This window comes from Gallinula chloropus, assembly GCF_964237585.1.
Source record: "Gallinula chloropus genome assembly, chromosome: Z".
Lineage (NCBI taxonomy): Eukaryota > Metazoa > Chordata > Aves > Gruiformes > Rallidae > Gallinula > Gallinula chloropus.
Window position 1 is genome coordinate 55,819,938 of NC_140089.1, and position 20,328 is coordinate 55,840,265.

The 20,328-nt window shown below is 55.6% G+C and overlaps 4 protein-coding genes across 4 annotated transcripts; all 4 read right to left on the reverse strand.

The window, feature by feature from the left end:
• Nucleotides 1–134: 134 nt before the first annotated feature.
• LOC311203676 (acrosin-like) lies at nucleotides 135–5,032 on the reverse strand (the record flags this gene model as incomplete). Its single annotated transcript, XM_084278431.1, has 5 exons — nucleotides 135–277; nucleotides 3,303–3,480; nucleotides 3,851–3,996; nucleotides 4,274–4,539; nucleotides 4,872–5,032. The coding sequence occupies 5 exons, from the start codon at nucleotides 5,030–5,032 to the stop codon at nucleotides 135–137; spliced, it is 894 nt and encodes a 297-aa protein (XP_084134557.1).
• A 186-nt stretch (nucleotides 5,033–5,218) lies between these two features.
• LOC311203677 (acrosin-like) lies at nucleotides 5,219–10,115 on the reverse strand (the record flags this gene model as incomplete). Its single annotated transcript, XM_084278432.1, has 5 exons — nucleotides 5,219–5,361; nucleotides 8,386–8,563; nucleotides 8,934–9,079; nucleotides 9,357–9,622; nucleotides 9,955–10,115. 5 exons carry the CDS (start codon nucleotides 10,113–10,115, stop codon nucleotides 5,219–5,221), a joined length of 894 nt encoding a protein of 297 aa, XP_084134558.1.
• Nucleotides 10,116–10,301: 186 nt separating this feature from the next.
• On the reverse strand, nucleotides 10,302–15,199 carry LOC311203678 (acrosin-like; the record flags this gene model as incomplete). Its single annotated transcript, XM_084278433.1, has 5 exons — nucleotides 10,302–10,444; nucleotides 13,470–13,647; nucleotides 14,018–14,163; nucleotides 14,441–14,706; nucleotides 15,039–15,199. 5 exons carry the CDS (start codon nucleotides 15,197–15,199, stop codon nucleotides 10,302–10,304), a joined length of 894 nt encoding a protein of 297 aa, XP_084134559.1.
• A 186-nt stretch (nucleotides 15,200–15,385) lies between these two features.
• Nucleotides 15,386–20,283, reverse strand: LOC311203679 (acrosin-like; the record flags this gene model as incomplete). The annotated part of the gene is made up of 5 exons (XM_084278434.1): nucleotides 15,386–15,528; nucleotides 18,554–18,731; nucleotides 19,102–19,247; nucleotides 19,525–19,790; nucleotides 20,123–20,283. The coding sequence occupies 5 exons, from the start codon at nucleotides 20,281–20,283 to the stop codon at nucleotides 15,386–15,388; spliced, it is 894 nt and encodes a 297-aa protein (XP_084134560.1).
• Between the last annotated feature and the right edge of the window lie 45 nt (nucleotides 20,284–20,328).

The window sequence follows — 20,328 nt, forward strand, 5'->3', positions numbered from 1 at the left end:
CGTTACTGTCCTGCTCAATGACTTGCTGCTGTTCAGGCTGAAGGTCAGCCGTCTTCCCTCCCCGCAAGGTGCTGTATGGACAGGAGGGCCAGGGAACGCCATGGAGCGTGCACCCATCTGCCTCTGTTTTGGCTTTAGCCCCGTAGACAAGCGGTGCCAGCAGCCTGGGTGCTGGCAAAGATCCGAGGGCCCCACAGGGGGTTCAGGAAGCCGTGGCGTGGCCATGGGGGACAAGTGGAAACCCTCCAGTGAATCCCATAAGGCTTGCCCATGCTACCTTCAAGAGCCAAGGGCCACTTACCAGCAGGTATCCCATGTGCCCTGCACAGGCCAGCACAAGGACAGCAAAATGAGGAAGGAGAGCAGTTTCATGTCTGTCAGGAGGAGCAGCAGGAGAACGTGGTAGCTGCAAGAAGCAAGCAGAGCTTGTTACCCACAGCGCAGCAGCTGACAGAGTGCTCACAGTACTCCCGTTGCCTGGGGTGCCCTTGGCCACAGGGCTGATGTCACAGATCCACTGGTTCCAGGTGCTAGGCACAGCCTATGGGGCGAGGGGAGGGGCAGCATGGGGGCGTTCCAAGCTGAAGAGAGGACAGAAGTGGTGCTTGGACACCCCTGGGGTTACCCATAAAGATAAATTTTCATGGGGACAGAAATGTGTTTGGGTCAGTGCTTTGACACTCTTTAGTTTAGTTAGGGGTAAACGTACTGACCTGCTTTGCTAACAGCTCTGCTTTTGAAGAAGGGCGGAAGGAAGGACTGATAAGAAGCCTGCTCTGCTCCAAAGTGTCCTTGGAGAAGAGCTGAAAAGACTAATCACAGAATCATAGGGGTTGGAAGGGACATCAAGAGATCACCGGGTCCAATCCCCCTGCCAAAGCAGCTCCCCAGCTCATATTGCACAGAGAGGCATCCAGACGGGTCTGGAATATCTCCAGAGAAGGAGACTCCACCACCTCCCTGGGCAGCCTGTCCCAGGGCTCTGTCACCCTCACTGGGAAAAAGTTCTTCCACATGTTGGTGCGGAACTTCCCGTGCTCCAATTTGAAGCCATTGCCCCTTGTCCTAACCCCACAGACCACTGAAAAGGGGCTGGCTGATTCCCCCTGCATCCCCTGCTTCAGATAATGATAGACTTTATTTAGGTCCCCCCTTAGTCTTCTCTTCTCAAGGCTGAAGAGTCCCAACTTACTCAGCCTTCCCTCATAGGGGAGATGCTGCAGGCCCTTAATCATCTTCGTAGCCCTTCTTTGGACTCTCTCCAGGAGATCCCTGTGCTTTTTATACCAAGGAGCCCAGAACTGGACACAATACTCCAGGTGGGGCCTGACCAGGGCAGAGTAGAGGGGGAGGAGCACCTCCTTTGACTGCTGGCTACACTCCTCCGGATGCACCTCAGGATCCCATTGGCTCTCTTAGCCACTGAGGCACACTGCTGGCTCATGGCCAACAGGTCGTCAACCAGGACCCCCAGGTCCTTCTCCACTGAGCTCTTCTCCAGCTCAAATCCTCCTTCCTACCCTTTTTAAAGACCGGAGTGACATTGGCCATCCTCCAGTCTTCAGGCACCTCTCCTGTTCTCCAAGACCCGTCAAAGATGATAGAGAGCGGCTCAGCAATCACTTCTGCCAGCTCCCTCAGGACACATGGATGCATCCCATCCGGGCCCATGGATTTATGTGCATTAATTCTTTTGAGACCCTCCTGGACCACCCCCACCTCAAACAGAGGGAAGCTCTTCATTTCCCAAACTCTGTTACTTACTTCCAGTGCTGGGGGTCCCGAGGGGCCTTTGAAGTGAAGACAGCAAAGAAGGCATTCAGTATCTCCACCTTCTCAGCATTCCCCATAACCAGGACACCCTTCTCATTCAGCAGTAGACTCACATTATCCCTGGTCATCTTACTATTCACATATCTAAAAAAAACCCTTTTTATTATCCTTTATGTCCCTTGCCAGTTTGATTTCCTGGTGGCCTTTAGCCTTCCTAGACGCATCCCTACAGGCCCTCACAACATTCCTATATTCTTTCCAGGTGCTCAGACCCTTTTTCCACAATTCATAGACCTTCTGCTTCCCTTTGAGGTTACTCATGAGCTCCCTGCTCATCCACACAGGTCTACTGCCATGCTTTCCTGATTTCTTGCTCAAAGGGATGTATCAAGAGGGATTATTCCCCCATCACCCTTAGCTCCGCCTCCGATGAGTCACCGCACCATGCGGTCAGGGGGTCTTGCTGTGGTGGGCGAGGGGGAAGTTGGGTGCCTCTCTCTCTCTACCTTTCTCCCTTTGCTTTTTTTACCCTCGTGGTTCTGTGCCCAGCCTTGCCGCTTTCAGGAAGGGTCCCTCAATGCGGTCTCCCACTCCAGAGCCCTTCTCCTCAGCGACTCAAGAGGAAACATCCTGCCGCTGCAGGTGCAACAGCTGGGGCACATCCAGAGATGCCTGAAGGCAACAGAAACTGGGCGGAAGGGACAGGTGGCAGGGGGAGATCACAACCACCCACCCAGCTCAAGGCCTGTGTAAACGCCCCAGTCCAGCACCTTCAAGCAGCGTGCCTGCTAATTTGACTATGCTTGATGCGTTAATTACTCACCAATTAATGGAAATTTAGGCAGGCTTTTCTAATCCTGTAACAAGAGATACAGGTTGTAAATTCTGTGTGTAGGGGGCTAGTTTGGTGGAATTGCCACCTAGCACCCGTCTCTGTAGAGACATGGAAATAATCCTAAACCTCTGCTCTTCTTTCTCACCTCTGGGTGATGACAGGTTGCTCCAACCCACCATGGCTGCGAGCAACCTCCTCTCTGAGCTGACATGGTTGCAGGCCTTTGGAGTGACTCTTCCCCTTTGTGCCCTATGTGACTGTGGCTGGATTTTGGCTGCGAGGAACATGGAAGCACTTGCCCTTTCCCAGGAGACTTGTCCGAAGCTTGGTGAACAGTGAAAATGGGCAACTTTATTTCAAGAACTGGGCTGAAATCAGCAACTGTGTGAAACCCTGAGGAATGTGGGCGAGACAGAGCAGGCCTCTGACGCTGCGTATCAGAGGCCATTGGCCCAGCAGCAGACAGCGGTGGTACCATGCTGCCCAGCCTGGACGCTGTCCCTCCTGCTTCCTCATGCCTTTTCTTCCCACATGCCCCGCAGGAGCTCCCGCACCCCAGTGAAGAACTGCACCAGTTTCTCAATGGGAAATGGGCAGGAGGTAGGCCCACCCGCTGGAGCTGGTGTTGGGGCTGGCTTCTGCCATGGTCTTGAGGTGGTGAGGAAGTGACTCCATGCCTGTGCTGTTGGGGTACTCCTGAATGCCGAGCTGGCTCCCATCTGGACCAGGATCCATTCATAGAAGTGCTGGGTGGACGTGTAGATGCCAGGCCGCCTTGCTCTTGCACAGCCTGTGCCCCAGCTGGTCAATCCCACGAGCCAGAAGTACTCGGCATTCTTGTCCTGGCAGACAAGGGGGCCACCACTGTCACCCTGAGGGGAAGGAGAGAGCATGAAGGTGGTGTTGGGTGGCCATTGTCAGCACTATGGCTAGCTCCTTCCCATGAGCCAGAGATCCCCCTCTTGCCTGTGAGGGGATTGACTCTCCCTCAGCTCCGCGCAGTGATGCTGGATGCACAGAAGACTCATCTGCCAGGACTGGGATGTGGGCCTACAGGCTATCAAGAGCCCTAGGTGGGCCAAGGTGGGGCACCGGACAAGGACATGCTCATGGGGAAGGAGAGGCAAGTCCCAGCAGTGCTGGGAAGGTGACTTGCCAGGCAAAGCCCATGCCAGCAGAACTTTGGGCTGTTGTGACAGGGCTGCTAGTGGTGCTGGGGACCGGTTTGTCGCAGACTCCTACCTGGCAGGTGTCGATGCCACCCTGGGGATAACCAGCACACAGGTTGTGGCTGTGGATGGCCCCTCGGTACCAGTTGCTGCTGTTACACTGCTTGATGTCGATGAGGTAGACCTTGGCCTCCTGCAGCCTGTCGGTGGCTTCTGCAGCTGTGAGCAAAGAATGCAGCAGCTCATTCCTGGTTCTCCTCCCTGGTCTGGGTAAGCCCCTTGCCTAGGGCTTGGCTTGGCCTCCAGAATGCACTGTAGCAGTGTTTGCTTTGTGTCTTGCTTTGACTAATGGGTCAGGCCCGCCTCCTCTCTCTAGGCACACATCCCCGTGCAACCTGACTGTGTCGACATTTCGCCTCTGCTGCCTGAAAGCCCAGCCCGCCTCCCCAGTGTTCCATGCTTGCTCTCAGGACACAAGGAGTGCTCAGGAACTCACATCTTGCAGTTGTGGAGCCCCAGCCGCTGACATAGCAGTTGGTCAGCTCTGAAACTCTCAGCGAGGCATCAGGCACACAGGCAAGCTGGATGTAGTCATTGCACTGGACAGGCTGGTCCAATTCCATAAGCGCGATGTCATTCTTCTGTGTGATGTTGCTGTAGTGCTCGTGAACAATCACCTGCATGATACGGCGCACTTGTGCCTCAGGACCCAGCCGCGTCAACTGCGTGGCACCGATGACCACATGCCACATGCTGACGTCCCTGGAAGGCAGACAGAGAGAGCACTCAGAGCCAGCGGAGCTACGTGCTGTCACAGCCCAGCCGTTGTCTGCCACCTGCTCTTGACAAGGCAGAGAGGAAAGTGGTGCTACAGAGGGCCCAACCACCCTAGCACGCCTTGGGCACCAGGAACTTGGAGCTGGAGGCTGCTGGGAAGCAGTGGCGTGAGCCCACCTTTCTCCTGAGCTGGGCTGGGGAGAGTCCAGACAGTGGGTGTCCAGCGGGCGAATGGAACGGGATGGGGTGAGGGTAGCCTGAGGTGCTGTGGGCAGGGCAGCTGGGAGTGTTGTGTGCTGTTCCCTACTCCTCCTTACCAGACGTTGATGAAACAGTGGGCTGCTGTAAGGACCCACTGTGGGTGGATCAGGGAGCCTCCGCATATATGCCCTGTGCCCACGTTCCAGGGATTCTGGATGCTCACAATCCAGGGCCAGGCTCCCTTCTGGGCATCTCTGCCGCCCACAACACGCGACATGCCTGAGTTCCAGGCCATGGGCCGGTGCCCGCAGGTCCTGTAAGCAGAAGATCGTTACTGTCCTGCTCAATGACTTGCTGCTGTTCAGGCTGAAGGTCAGCCGTCTTCCCTCCCCGCAAGGTGCTGTATGGACAGGAGGGCCAGGGAACGCCATGGAGCGTGCACCCATCTGCCTCTGTTTTGGCTTTAGCCCCGTAGACAAGCGGTGCCAGCAGCCTGGGTGCTGGCAAAGATCCGAGGGCCCCACAGGGGGTTCAGGAAGCCGTGGCGTGGCCATGGGGGACAAGTGGAAACCCTCCAGTGAATCCCATAAGGCTTGCCCATGCTACCTTCAAGAGCCAAGGGCCACTTACCAGCAGGTATCCCATGTGCCCTGCACAGGCCAGCACAAGGACAGCAAAATGAGGAAGGAGAGCAGTTTCATGTCTGTCAGGAGGAGCAGCAGGAGAACGTGGTAGCTGCAAGAAGCAAGCAGAGCTTGTTACCCACAGCGCAGCAGCTGACAGAGTGCTCACAGTACTCCCGTTGCCTGGGGTGCCCTTGGCCACAGGGCTGATGTCACAGATCCACTGGTTCCAGGTGCTAGGCACAGCCTATGGGGCGAGGGGAGGGGCAGCATGGGGGCGTTCCAAGCTGAAGAGAGGACAGAAGTGGTGCTTGGACACCCCTGGGGTTACCCATAAAGATAAATTTTCATGGGGACAGAAATGTGTTTGGGTCAGTGCTTTGACACTCTTTAGTTTAGTTAGGGGTAAACGTACTGACCTGCTTTGCTAACAGCTCTGCTTTTGAAGAAGGGCGGAAGGAAGGACTGATAAGAAGCCTGCTCTGCTCCAAAGTGTCCTTGGAGAAGAGCTGAAAAGACTAATCACAGAATCATAGGGGTTGGAAGGGACATCAAGAGATCACCGGGTCCAATCCCCCTGCCAAAGCAGCTCCCCAGCTCATATTGCACAGAGAGGCATCCAGACGGGTCTGGAATATCTCCAGAGAAGGAGACTCCACCACCTCCCTGGGCAGCCTGTCCCAGGGCTCTGTCACCCTCACTGGGAAAAAGTTCTTCCACATGTTGGTGCGGAACTTCCCGTGCTCCAATTTGAAGCCATTGCCCCTTGTCCTAACCCCACAGACCACTGAAAAGGGGCTGGCTGATTCCCCCTGCATCCCCTGCTTCAGATAATGATAGACTTTATTTAGGTCCCCCCTTAGTCTTCTCTTCTCAAGGCTGAAGAGTCCCAACTTACTCAGCCTTCCCTCATAGGGGAGATGCTGCAGGCCCTTAATCATCTTCGTAGCCCTTCTTTGGACTCTCTCCAGGAGATCCCTGTGCTTTTTATACCAAGGAGCCCAGAACTGGACACAATACTCCAGGTGGGGCCTGACCAGGGCAGAGTAGAGGGGGAGGAGCACCTCCTTTGACTGCTGGCTACACTCCTCCGGATGCACCTCAGGATCCCATTGGCTCTCTTAGCCACTGAGGCACACTGCTGGCTCATGGCCAACAGGTCGTCAACCAGGACCCCCAGGTCCTTCTCCACTGAGCTCTTCTCCAGCTCAAATCCTCCTTCCTACCCTTTTTAAAGACCGGAGTGACATTGGCCATCCTCCAGTCTTCAGGCACCTCTCCTGTTCTCCAAGACCCGTCAAAGATGATAGAGAGCGGCTCAGCAATCACTTCTGCCAGCTCCCTCAGGACACATGGATGCATCCCATCCGGGCCCATGGATTTATGTGCATTAATTCTTTTGAGACCCTCCTGGACCACCCCCACCTCAAACAGAGGGAAGCTCTTCATTTCCCAAACTCTATTACTTACTTCCAGTGCTGGGGGTCCCGAGGGGCCTTTGAAGTGAAGACAGCAAAGAAGGCATTCAGTATCTCCACCTTCTCAGCATTCCCCATAACCAGGACACCCTTCTCATTCAGCAGTAGACTCACATTATCCCTGGTCATCTTACTATTCACATATCTAAAAAAACCCTTTTTATTATCCTTTATGTCCCTTGCCAGTTTGATTTCCTGGTGGCCTTTAGCCTTCCTAGACGCATCCCTACAGGCCCTCACAACATTCCTATATTCTTTCCAGGTGCTCAGACCCTTTTTCCACAATTCATAGACCTTCTGCTTCCCTTTGAGGTTACTCATGAGCTCCCTGCTCATCCACACAGGTCTACTGCCATGCTTTCCTGATTTCTTGCTCAAAGGGATGTATCAAGAGGGATTATTCCCCCATCACCCTTAGCTCCGCCTCCGATGAGTCACCGCACCATGCGGTCAGGGGGTCTTGCTGTGGTGGGCGAGGGGGAAGTTGGGTGCCTCTCTCTCTCTACCTTTCTCCCTTTGCTTTTTTTACCCTCGTGGTTCTGTGCCCAGCCTTGCCGCTTTCAGGAAGGGTCCCTCAATGCGGTCTCCCACTCCAGAGCCCTTCTCCTCAGCGACTCAAGAGGAAACATCCTGCCGCTGCAGGTGCAACAGCTGGGGCACATCCAGAGATGCCTGAAGGCAACAGAAACTGGGCGGAAGGGACAGGTGGCAGGGGGAGATCACAACCACCCACCCAGCTCAAGGCCTGTGTAAACGCCCCAGTCCAGCACCTTCAAGCAGCGTGCCTGCTAATTTGACTATGCTTGATGCGTTAATTACTCACCAATTAATGGAAATTTAGGCAGGCTTTTCTAATCCTGTAACAAGAGATACAGGTTGTAAATTCTGTGTGTAGGGGGCTAGTTTGGTGGAATTGCCACCTAGCACCCGTCTCTGTAGAGACATGGAAATAATCCTAAACCTCTGCTCTTCTTTCTCACCTCTGGGTGATGACAGGTTGCTCCAACCCACCATGGCTGCGAGCAACCTCCTCTCTGAGCTGACATGGTTGCAGGCCTTTGGAGTGACTCTTCCCCTTTGTGCCCTATGTGACTGTGGCTGGATTTTGGCTGCGAGGAACATGGAAGCACTTGCCCTTTCCCAGGAGACTTGTCCGAAGCTTGGTGAACAGTGAAAATGGGCAACTTTATTTCAAGAACTGGGCTGAAATCAGCAACTGTGTGAAACCCTGAGGAATGTGGGCGAGACAGAGCAGGCCTCTGACGCTGCGTATCAGAGGCCATTGGCCCAGCAGCAGACAGCGGTGGTACCATGCTGCCCAGCCTGGACGCTGTCCCTCCTGCTTCCTCATGCCTTTTCTTCCCACATGCCCCGCAGGAGCTCCCGCACCCCAGTGAAGAACTGCACCAGTTTCTCAATGGGAAATGGGCAGGAGGTAGGCCCACCCGCTGGAGCTGGTGTTGGGGCTGGCTTCTGCCATGGTCTTGAGGTGGTGAGGAAGTGACTCCATGCCTGTGCTGTTGGGGTACTCCTGAATGCCGAGCTGGCTCCCATCTGGACCAGGATCCATTCATAGAAGTGCTGGGTGGACGTGTAGATGCCAGGCCGCCTTGCTCTTGCACAGCCTGTGCCCCAGCTGGTCAATCCCACGAGCCAGAAGTACTCGGCATTCTTGTCCTGGCAGACAAGGGGGCCACCACTGTCACCCTGAGGGGAAGGAGAGAGCATGAAGGTGGTGTTGGGTGGCCATTGTCAGCACTATGGCTAGCTCCTTCCCATGAGCCAGAGATCCCCCTCTTGCCTGTGAGGGGATTGACTCTCCCTCAGCTCCGCGCAGTGATGCTGGATGCACAGAAGACTCATCTGCCAGGACTGGGATGTGGGCCTACAGGCTATCAAGAGCCCTAGGTGGGCCAAGGTGGGGCACCGGACAAGGACATGCTCATGGGGAAGGAGAGGCAAGTCCCAGCAGTGCTGGGAAGGTGACTTGCCAGGCAAAGCCCATGCCAGCAGAACTTTGGGCTGTTGTGACAGGGCTGCTAGTGGTGCTGGGGACCGGTTTGTCGCAGACTCCTACCTGGCAGGTGTCGATGCCACCCTGGGGATAACCAGCACACAGGTTGTGGCTGTGGATGGCCCCTCGGTACCAGTTGCTGCTGTTACACTGCTTGATGTCGATGAGGTAGACCTTGGCCTCCTGCAGCCTGTCGGTGGCTTCTGCAGCTGTGAGCAAAGAATGCAGCAGCTCATTCCTGGTTCTCCTCCCTGGTCTGGGTAAGCCCCTTGCCTAGGGCTTGGCTTGGCCTCCAGAATGCACTGTAGCAGTGTTTGCTTTGTGTCTTGCTTTGACTAATGGGTCAGGCCCGCCTCCTCTCTCTAGGCACACATCCCCGTGCAACCTGACTGTGTCGACATTTCGCCTCTGCTGCCTGAAAGCCCAGCCCGCCTCCCCAGTGTTCCATGCTTGCTCTCAGGACACAAGGAGTGCTCAGGAACTCACATCTTGCAGTTGTGGAGCCCCAGCCGCTGACATAGCAGTTGGTCAGCTCTGAAACTCTCAGCGAGGCATCAGGCACACAGGCAAGCTGGATGTAGTCATTGCACTGGACAGGCTGGTCCAATTCCATAAGCGCGATGTCATTCTTCTGTGTGATGTTGCTGTAGTGCTCGTGAACAATCACCTGCATGATACGGCGCACTTGTGCCTCAGGACCCAGCCGCGTCAACTGCGTGGCACCGATGACCACATGCCACATGCTGACGTCCCTGGAAGGCAGACAGAGAGAGCACTCAGAGCCAGCGGAGCTACGTGCTGTCACAGCCCAGCCGTTGTCTGCCACCTGCTCTTGACAAGGCAGAGAGGAAAGTGGTGCTACAGAGGGCCCAACCACCCTAGCACGCCTTGGGCACCAGGAACTTGGAGCTGGAGGCTGCTGGGAAGCAGTGGCGTGAGCCCACCTTTCTCCTGAGCTGGGCTGGGGAGAGTCCAGACAGTGGGTGTCCAGCGGGCGAATGGAACGGGATGGGGTGAGGGTAGCCTGAGGTGCTGTGGGCAGGGCAGCTGGGAGTGTTGTGTGCTGTTCCCTACTCCTCCTTACCAGACGTTGATGAAACAGTGGGCTGCTGTAAGGACCCACTGTGGGTGGATCAGGGAGCCTCCGCATATATGCCCTGTGCCCACGTTCCAGGGATTCTGGATGCTCACAATCCAGGGCCAGGCTCCCTTCTGGGCATCTCTGCCGCCCACAACACGCGACATGCCTGAGTTCCAGGCCATGGGCCGGTGCCCGCAGGTCCTGTAAGCAGAAGATCGTTACTGTCCTGCTCAATGACTTGCTGCTGTTCAGGCTGAAGGTCAGCCGTCTTCCCTCCCCGCAAGGTGCTGTATGGACAGGAGGGCCAGGGAACGCCATGGAGCGTGCACCCATCTGCCTCTGTTTTGGCTTTAGCCCCGTAGACAAGCGGTGCCAGCAGCCTGGGTGCTGGCAAAGATCCGAGGGCCCCACAGGGGGTTCAGGAAGCCGTGGCGTGGCCATGGGGGACAAGTGGAAACCCTCCAGTGAATCCCATAAGGCTTGCCCATGCTACCTTCAAGAGCCAAGGGCCACTTACCAGCAGGTATCCCATGTGCCCTGCACAGGCCAGCACAAGGACAGCAAAATGAGGAAGGAGAGCAGTTTCATGTCTGTCAGGAGGAGCAGCAGGAGAACGTGGTAGCTGCAAGAAGCAAGCAGAGCTTGTTACCCACAGCGCAGCAGCTGACAGAGTGCTCACAGTACTCCCGTTGCCTGGGGTGCCCTTGGCCACAGGGCTGATGTCACAGATCCACTGGTTCCAGGTGCTAGGCACAGCCTATGGGGCGAGGGGAGGGGCAGCATGGGGGCGTTCCAAGCTGAAGAGAGGACAGAAGTGGTGCTTGGACACCCCTGGGGTTACCCATAAAGATAAATTTTCATGGGGACAGAAATGTGTTTGGGTCAGTGCTTTGACACTCTTTAGTTTAGTTAGGGGTAAACGTACTGACCTGCTTTGCTAACAGCTCTGCTTTTGAAGAAGGGCGGAAGGAAGGACTGATAAGAAGCCTGCTCTGCTCCAAAGTGTCCTTGGAGAAGAGCTGAAAAGACTAATCACAGAATCATAGGGGTTGGAAGGGACATCAAGAGATCACCGGGTCCAATCCCCCTGCCAAAGCAGCTCCCCAGCTCATATTGCACAGAGAGGCATCCAGACGGGTCTGGAATATCTCCAGAGAAGGAGACTCCACCACCTCCCTGGGCAGCCTGTCCCAGGGCTCTGTCACCCTCACTGGGAAAAAGTTCTTCCACATGTTGGTGCGGAACTTCCCGTGCTCCAATTTGAAGCCATTGCCCCTTGTCCTAACCCCACAGACCACTGAAAAGGGGCTGGCTGATTCCCCCTGCATCCCCTGCTTCAGATAATGATAGACTTTATTTAGGTCCCCCCTTAGTCTTCTCTTCTCAAGGCTGAAGAGTCCCAACTTACTCAGCCTTCCCTCATAGGGGAGATGCTGCAGGCCCTTAATCATCTTCGTAGCCCTTCTTTGGACTCTCTCCAGGAGATCCCTGTGCTTTTTATACCAAGGAGCCCAGAACTGGACACAATACTCCAGGTGGGGCCTGACCAGGGCAGAGTAGAGGGGGAGGAGCACCTCCTTTGACTGCTGGCTACACTCCTCCGGATGCACCTCAGGATCCCATTGGCTCTCTTAGCCACTGAGGCACACTGCTGGCTCATGGCCAACAGGTCGTCAACCAGGACCCCCAGGTCCTTCTCCACTGAGCTCTTCTCCAGCTCAAATCCTCCTTCCTACCCTTTTTAAAGACCGGAGTGACATTGGCCATCCTCCAGTCTTCAGGCACCTCTCCTGTTCTCCAAGACCCGTCAAAGATGATAGAGAGCGGCTCAGCAATCACTTCTGCCAGCTCCCTCAGGACACATGGATGCATCCCATCCGGGCCCATGGATTTATGTGCATTAATTCTTTTGAGACCCTCCTGGACCACCCCCACCTCAAACAGAGGGAAGCTCTTCATTTCCCAAACTCTGTTACTTACTTCCAGTGCTGGGGGTCCCGAGGGGCCTTTGAAGTGAAGACAGCAAAGAAGGCATTCAGTATCTCCACCTTCTCAGCATTCCCCATAACCAGGACACCCTTCTCATTCAGCAGTAGACTCACATTATCCCTGGTCATCTTACTATTCACATATCTAAAAAAAACCCTTTTTGTTATCCTTTATGTCCCTTGCCAGTTTGATTTCCTGGTGGCCTTTAGCCTTCCTAGACGCATCCCTACAGGCCCTCACAACATTCCTATATTCTTTCCAGGTGCTCAGACCCTTTTTCCACAATTCATAGACCTTCTGCTTCCCTTTGAGGTTACTCATGAGCTCCCTGCTCATCCACACAGGTCTACTGCCATGCTTTCCTGATTTCTTGCTCAAAGGGATGTATCAAGAGGGATTATTCCCCCATCACCCTTAGCTCCGCCTCCGATGAGTCACCGCACCATGCGGTCAGGGGGTCTTGCTGTGGTGGGCGAGGGGGAAGTTGGGTGCCTCTCTCTCTCTACCTTTCTCCCTTCGCTTTTTTTACCCTCGTGGTTCTGTGCCCAGCCTTGCCGCTTTCAGGAAGGGTCCCTCAATGCGGTCTCCCACTCCAGAGCCCTTCTCCTCAGCGACTCAAGAGGAAACATCCTGCCGCTGCAGGTGCAACAGCTGGGGCACATCCAGAGATGCCTGAAGGCAACAGAAACTGGGCGGAAGGGACAGGTGGCAGGGGGAGATCACAACCACCCACCCAGCTCAAGGCCTGTGTAAACGCCCCAGTCCAGCACCTTCAAGCAGCGTGCCTGCTAATTTGACTATGCTTGATGCGTTAATTACTCACCAATTAATGGAAATTTAGGCAGGCTTTTCTAATCCTGTAACAAGAGATACAGGTTGTAAATTCTGTGTGTAGGGGGCTAGTTTGGTGGAATTGCCACCTAGCACCCGTCTCTGTAGAGACATGGAAATAATCCTAAACCTCTGCTCTTCTTTCTCACCTCTGGGTGATGACAGGTTGCTCCAACCCACCATGGCTGCGAGCAACCTCCTCTCTGAGCTGACATGGTTGCAGGCCTTTGGAGTGACTCTTCCCCTTTGTGCCCTATGTGACTGTGGCTGGATTTTGGCTGCGAGGAACATGGAAGCACTTGCCCTTTCCCAGGAGACTTGTCCGAAGCTTGGTGAACAGTGAAAATGGGCAACTTTATTTCAAGAACTGGGCTGAAATCAGCAACTGTGTGAAACCCTGAGGAATGTGGGCGAGACAGAGCAGGCCTCTGACGCTGCGTATCAGAGGCCATTGGCCCAGCAGCAGACAGCGGTGGTACCATGCTGCCCAGCCTGGACGCTGTCCCTCCTGCTTCCTCATGCCTTTTCTTCCCACATGCCCCGCAGGAGCTCCCGCACCCCAGTGAAGAACTGCACCAGTTTCTCAATGGGAAATGGGCAGGAGGTAGGCCCACCCGCTGGAGCTGGTGTTGGGGCTGGCTTCTGCCATGGTCTTGAGGTGGTGAGGAAGTGACTCCATGCCTGTGCTGTTGGGGTACTCCTGAATGCCGAGCTGGCTCCCATCTGGACCAGGATCCATTCATAGAAGTGCTGGGTGGACGTGTAGATGCCAGGCCGCCTTGCTCTTGCACAGCCTGTGCCCCAGCTGGTCAATCCCACGAGCCAGAAGTACTCGGCATTCTTGTCCTGGCAGACAAGGGGGCCACCACTGTCACCCTGAGGGGAAGGAGAGAGCATGAAGGTGGTGTTGGGTGGCCATTGTCAGCACTATGGCTAGCTCCTTCCCATGAGCCAGAGATCCCCCTCTTGCCTGTGAGGGGATTGACTCTCCCTCAGCTCCGCGCAGTGATGCTGGATGCACAGAAGACTCATCTGCCAGGACTGGGATGTGGGCCTACAGGCTATCAAGAGCCCTAGGTGGGCCAAGGTGGGGCACCGGACAAGGACATGCTCATGGGGAAGGAGAGGCAAGTCCCAGCAGTGCTGGGAAGGTGACTTGCCAGGCAAAGCCCATGCCAGCAGAACTTTGGGCTGTTGTGACAGGGCTGCTAGTGGTGCTGGGGACCGGTTTGTCGCAGACTCCTACCTGGCAGGTGTCGATGCCACCCTGGGGATAACCAGCACACAGGTTGTGGCTGTGGATGGCCCCTCGGTACCAGTTGCTGCTGTTACACTGCTTGATGTCGATGAGGTAGACCTTGGCCTCCTGCAGCCTGTCGGTGGCTTCTGCAGCTGTGAGCAAAGAATGCAGCAGCTCATTCCTGGTTCTCCTCCCTGGTCTGGGTAAGCCCCTTGCCTAGGGCTTGGCTTGGCCTCCAGAATGCACTGTAGCAGTGTTTGCTTTGTGTCTTGCTTTGACTAATGGGTCAGGCCCGCCTCCTCTCTCTAGGCACACATCCCCGTGCAACCTGACTGTGTCGACATTTCGCCTCTGCTGCCTGAAAGCCCAGCCCGCCTCCCCAGTGTTCCATGCTTGCTCTCAGGACACAAGGAGTGCTCAGGAACTCACATCTTGCAGTTGTGGAGCCCCAGCCGCTGACATAGCAGTTGGTCAGCTCTGAAACTCTCAGCGAGGCATCAGGCACACAGGCAAGCTGGATGTAGTCATTGCACTGGACAGGCTGGTCCAATTCCATAAGCGCGATGTCATTCTTCTGTGTGATGTTGCTGTAGTGCTCGTGAACAATCACCTGCATGATACGGCGCACTTGTGCCTCAGGACCCAGCCGCGTCAACTGCGTGGCACCGATGACCACATGCCACATGCTGACGTCCCTGGAAGGCAGACAGAGAGAGCACTCAGAGCCAGCGGAGCTACGTGCTGTCACAGCCCAGCCGTTGTCTGCCACCTGCTCTTGACAAGGCAGAGAGGAAAGTGGTGCTACAGAGGGCCCAACCACCCTAGCACGCCTTGGGCACCAGGAACTTGGAGCTGGAGGCTGCTGGGAAGCAGTGGCGTGAGCCCACCTTTCTCCTGAGCTGGGCTGGGGAGAGTCCAGACAGTGGGTGTCCAGCGGGCGAATGGAACGGGATGGGGTGAGGGTAGCCTGAGGTGCTGTGGGCAGGGCAGCTGGGAGTGTTGTGTGCTGTTCCCTACTCCTCCTTACCAGACGTTGATGAAACAGTGGGCTGCTGTAAGGACCCACTGTGGGTGGATCAGGGAGCCTCCGCATATATGCCCTGTGCCCACGTTCCAGGGATTCTGGATGCTCACAATCCAGGGCCAGGCTCCCTTCTGGGCATCTCTGCCGCCCACAACACGCGACATGCCTGAGTTCCAGGCCATGGGCCGGTGCCCGCAGGTCCTGTAAGCAGAAGATCGTTACTGTCCTGCTCAATGACTTGCTGCTGTTCAGGCTGAAGGTCAGCCGTCTTCCCTCCCCGCAAGGTGCTGTATGGACAGGAGGGCCAGGGAACGCCATGGAGCGTGCACCCATCTGCCTCTGTTTTGGCTTTAGCCCCGTAGACAAGCGGTGCCAGCAGCCTGGGTGCTGGCAAAGATCCGAGGGCCCCACAGGGGGTTCAGGAAGCCGTGGCGTGGCCATGGGGGACAAGTGGAAACCCTCCAGTGAATCCCATAAGGCTTGCCCATGCTACCTTCAAGAGCCAAGGGCCACTTACCAGCAGGTATCCCATGTGCCCTGCACAGGCCAGCACAAGGACAGCAAAATGAGGAAGGAGAGCAGTTTCATGTCTGTCAGGAGGAGCAGCAGGAGAACGTGGTAGCTGCAAGAAGCAAGCAGAGCTTGTTACCCACAGCGCAGCAGCTGACAGAGTGCTCACAGTACTCCCGTTGCCTGGGGTGCCCTTGGCCACAGGGCTGATGTCACAGATCCACTGGTTCCAGGTGCTAGGCACAGCCTATGGGGCGAGGGGAGGGGCAGCATGGGGGCGTTCCAAGCTGAAGAGAGGACAGAAGTGGTGCTTGGACACCCCTGGGGTTACCCATAAAGATAAATTTTCATGGGGACAGAAATGTGTTTGGGTCAGTGCTTTGACACTCTTTAGTTTAGTTAGGGGTAAACGTACTGACCTGCTTTGCTAACAGCTCTGCTTTTGAAGAAGGGCGGAAGGAAGGACTGATAAGAAGCCTGCTCTGCTCCAAAGTGTCCTTGGAGAAGAGCTGAAAAGACTAATCACAGAATCATAGGGGTTGGAAGGGACATCAAGAGATCACCGGGTCCAATCCCCCTGCCAAAGCAGCTCCCCAGCTCATATTGCACAGAGAGGCATCCAGACGGGTCTGGAATATCTCCAGAGAAGGAGACTCCACCACCTCCCTGGGCAGCCTGTCCCAGGGCTCTGTCACCCTCACTGGGAAAAAGTTCTTCCACATGTTGGTGCGGAACTTCCCGTGCTCCAATTTGAAGCCATTGCCCCTTGTCCTAACCCCACAGACCACTGAAAAGGGGCTGGCTGATTCCCCCTGCATCCCCTGCTTCAGATAATGATAGACTTTATTTAGGTCCCCCCTTAGTCTTCTCTTCTCAAGGCTGAAGAGTCCCAACTTACTCAGCCTTCCCTCATAGGGGAGATGCTGCAGGCCCTTAATCATCTTCGTAGCCCTTCTTTGGACTCTCTCCAGGAGATCCCTGTGCTTTTTATACCAAGGAGCCCAGAACTGGACACAATACTCCAGGTGGGGCCTGACCAGGGCAGAGTAGAGGGGGAGGAGCACCTCCTTTGACTGCTGGCTACACTCCTCCGGATGCACCTCAGGATCCCATTGGCTCTCTTAGCCACTGAGGCACACTGCTGGCTCATGGCCAACAGGTCGTCAACCAGGACCCCCAGGTCCTTCTCCACTGAGCTCTTCTCCAGCTCAAATCCTCCTTCCTACCCTTTTTAAAGACCGGAGTGACATTGGCCATCCTCCAGTCTTCAGGCACCTCTCCTGTTCTCCAAGACCCGTCAAAGATGATAGAGAGCGGCTCAGCAATCACTTCTGCCAGCTCCCTCAGGACACATGGATGCATCCCATCCGGGCCCATGGATTTATGTGCATTAATTCTTTTGAGACCCTCCTGGACCACCCCCACCTCAAACAGAGGGAAGCTCTTCATTTCCCAAACTCTGTTACTTACTTCCAGTGCTGGGGGTCCCGAGGGGCCTTTGAAGTGAAGACAGCAAAGAAGGCATTCAGTATCTCCACCTTCTCAGCATTCCCCATAACCAGGACACCCTTCTCATTCAGCAGTAGACTCACATTATCCCTGGTCATCTTACTATTCACATATCTAAAAAAAACCCTTTTTGTTATCCTTTATGTCCCTTGCCAGTTTGATTTCCTGGTGGCCTTTAGCCTTCCTAGACGCATCCCTACAGGCCCTCACAACATTCCTATATTCTTTCCAGGTGCTCAGACCCTTTTTCCACAATTCATAGACCTTCTGCTTCCCTTTGAGGTTACTCATGAGCTCCCTGCTCATCCACACAGGTCTACTGCCATGCTTTCCTGATTTCTTGCTCAAAGGGATGTATCAAGAGGGATTATTCCCCCATCACCCTTAGCTCCGCCTCCGATGAGTCACCGCACCATGCGGTCAGGGGGTCTTGCTGTGGTGGGCGAGGGGGAAGTTGGGTGCCTCTCTCTCTCTACCTTTCTCCCTTTGCTTTTTTTACCCTCGTGGTTCTGTGCCCAGCCTTGCCGCTTTCAGGAAGGGTCCCTCAATGCGGTCTCCCACTCCAGAGCCCTTCTCCTCAGCGACTCAAGAGGAAACATCCTGCCGCTGCAGGTGCAACAGCTGGGGCACATCCAGAGATGCCTGAAGGCAACAGAAACTGGGCGGAAGGGACAGGTGGCAGGGGGAGATCACAACCACCCACCCAGCTCAAGGCCTGTGTAAACGCCCCAGTCCAGCACCTTCAAGCAGCGTGCCTGCTAATTTGACTATGCTTGATGCGTTAATTACTCACCAATTAATGGAAATTTAGGCAGGCTTTTCTAATCCTGTAACAAGAGATACAGGTTGTAAATTCTGTGTGTAGGGGGCTAGTTTGGTGGAATTGCCACCTAGCACCCGTCTCTGTAGAGACATGGAAATAATCCTAAACCTCTGCTCTTCTTTCTCACCTCTGGGTGATGACAGGTTGCTCCAACCCACCATGGCTGCGAGCAACCTCCTCTCTGAGCTGACATGGTTGCAGGCCTTTGGAGTGACTCTTCCCCTTTGTGCCCTATGTGACTGTGGCTGGATTTTGGCTGCGAGGAACATGGAAGCACTTGCCCTTTCCCAGGAGACTTGTCCGAAGCTTGGTGAACAGTGAAAATGGGCAACTTTATTTCAAGAACTGGGCTGAAATCAGCAACTGTGTGAAACCCTGAGGAATGTGGGCGAGACAGAGCAGGCCTCTGACGCTGCGTATCAGAGGCCATTGGCCCAGCAGCAGACAGCGGTGGTACCATGCTGCCCAGCCTGGACGCTGTCCCTCCTGCTTCCTCATGCCTTTTCTTCCCACATGCCCCGCAGGAGCTCCCGCACCCCAGTGAAGAACTGCACCAGTTTCTCAATGGGAAATGGGCAGGAGGTAGGCCCTCCCGCTGGAGCTGGTGTTGGGGCTGGCTTCTGCCATGGTCTTGAGGTGGTGAGGAAGTGACTCCATGCCTGTGCTGTTGGGGTACTCCTGAATGCCGAGCTGGCTCCCATCTGGACCAGGATCCATTCATAGAAGTGCTGGGTGGACGTGTAGATGCCAGGCCGCCTTGCTCTTGCACAGCCTGTGCCCCAGCTGGTCAATCCCACGAGCCAGAAGTACTCGGCATTCTTGTCCTGGCAGACAAGGGGGCCACCACTGTCACCCTGAGGGGAAGGAGAGAGCATGAAGGTGGTGTTGGGTGGCCATTGTCAGCACTATGGCTAGCTCCTTCCCATGAGCCAGAGATCCCCCTCTTGCCTGTGAGGGGATTGACTCTCCCTCAGCTCCGCGCAGTGATGCTGGATGCACAGAAGACTCATCTGCCAGGACTGGGATGTGGGCCTACAGGCTATCAAGAGCCCTAGGTGGGCCAAGGTGGGGCACCGGACAAGGACATGCTCATGGGGAAGGAGAGGCAAGTCCCAGCAGTGCTGGGAAGGTGACTTGCCAGGCAAAGCCCATGCCAGCAGAACTTTGGGCTGTTGTGACAGGGCTGCTAGTGGTGCTGGGGACCGGTTTGTCGCAGACTCCTACCTGGCAGGTGTCGATGCCACCCTGGGGATAACCAGCACACAGGTTGTGGCTGTGGATGGCCCCTCGGTACCAGTTGCTGCTGTTACACTGCTTGATGTCGATGAGGTAGACCTTGGCCTCCTGCAGCCTGTCGGTGGCTTCTGCAGCTGTGAGCAAAGAATGCAGCAGCTCATTCCTGGTTCTCCTCCCTGGTCTGGGTAAGCCCCTTGCCTAGGGCTTGGCTTGGCCTCCAGAATGCACTGTAGCAGTGTTTGCTTTGTGTCTTGCTTTGACTAATGGGTCAGGCCCGCCTCCTCTCTCTAGGCACACATCCCCGTGCAACCTGACTGTGTCGACATTTCGCCTCTGCTGCCTGAAAGCCCAGCCCGCCTCCCCAGTGTTCCATGCTTGCTCTCAGGACACAAGGAGTGCTCAGGAACTCACATCTTGCAGTTGTGGAGCCCCAGCCGCTGACATAGCAGTTGGTCAGCTCTGAAACTCTCAGCGAGGCATCAGGCACACAGGCAAGCTGGATGTAGTCATTGCACTGGACAGGCTGGTCCAATTCCATAAGCGCGATGTCATTCTTCTGTGTGATGTTGCTGTAGTGCTCGTGAACAATCACCTGCATGATACGGCGCACTTGTGCCTCAGGACCCAGCCGCGTCAACTGCGTGGCACCGATGACCACATGCCACATGCTGACGTCCCTGGAAGGCAGACAGAGAGAGCACTCAGAGCCAGCGGAGCTACGTGCTGTCACAGCCCAGCCGTTGTCTGCCACCTGCTCTTGACAAGGCAGAGAGGAAAGTGGTGCTACAGAGGGCCCAACCACCCTAGCACGCCTTGGGCACCAGGAACTTGGAGCTGGAGGCTGCTGGGAAGCAGTGGCGTGAGCCCACCTTTCTCCTGAGCTGGGCTGGGGAGAGTCCAGACAGTGGGTGTCCAGCGGGCGAATGGAACGGGATGGGGTGAGGGTAGCCTGAGGTGCTGTGGGCAGGGCAGCTGGGAGTGTTGTGTGCTGTTCCCTACTCCTCCTTACCAGACGTTGATGAAACAGTGGGCTGCTGTAAGGACCCACTGTGGGTGGATCAGGGAGCCTCCGCATATATGCCCTGTGCCCACGTTCCAGGGATTCTGGATGCTCACAATCCAGGGCCAGGCTCCCTTCTGGGCATCTCTGCCGCCCACAACACGCGACATGCCTGAGTTCCAGGCCATGGGCCGGTGCCCGCAGGTCCTGTAAGC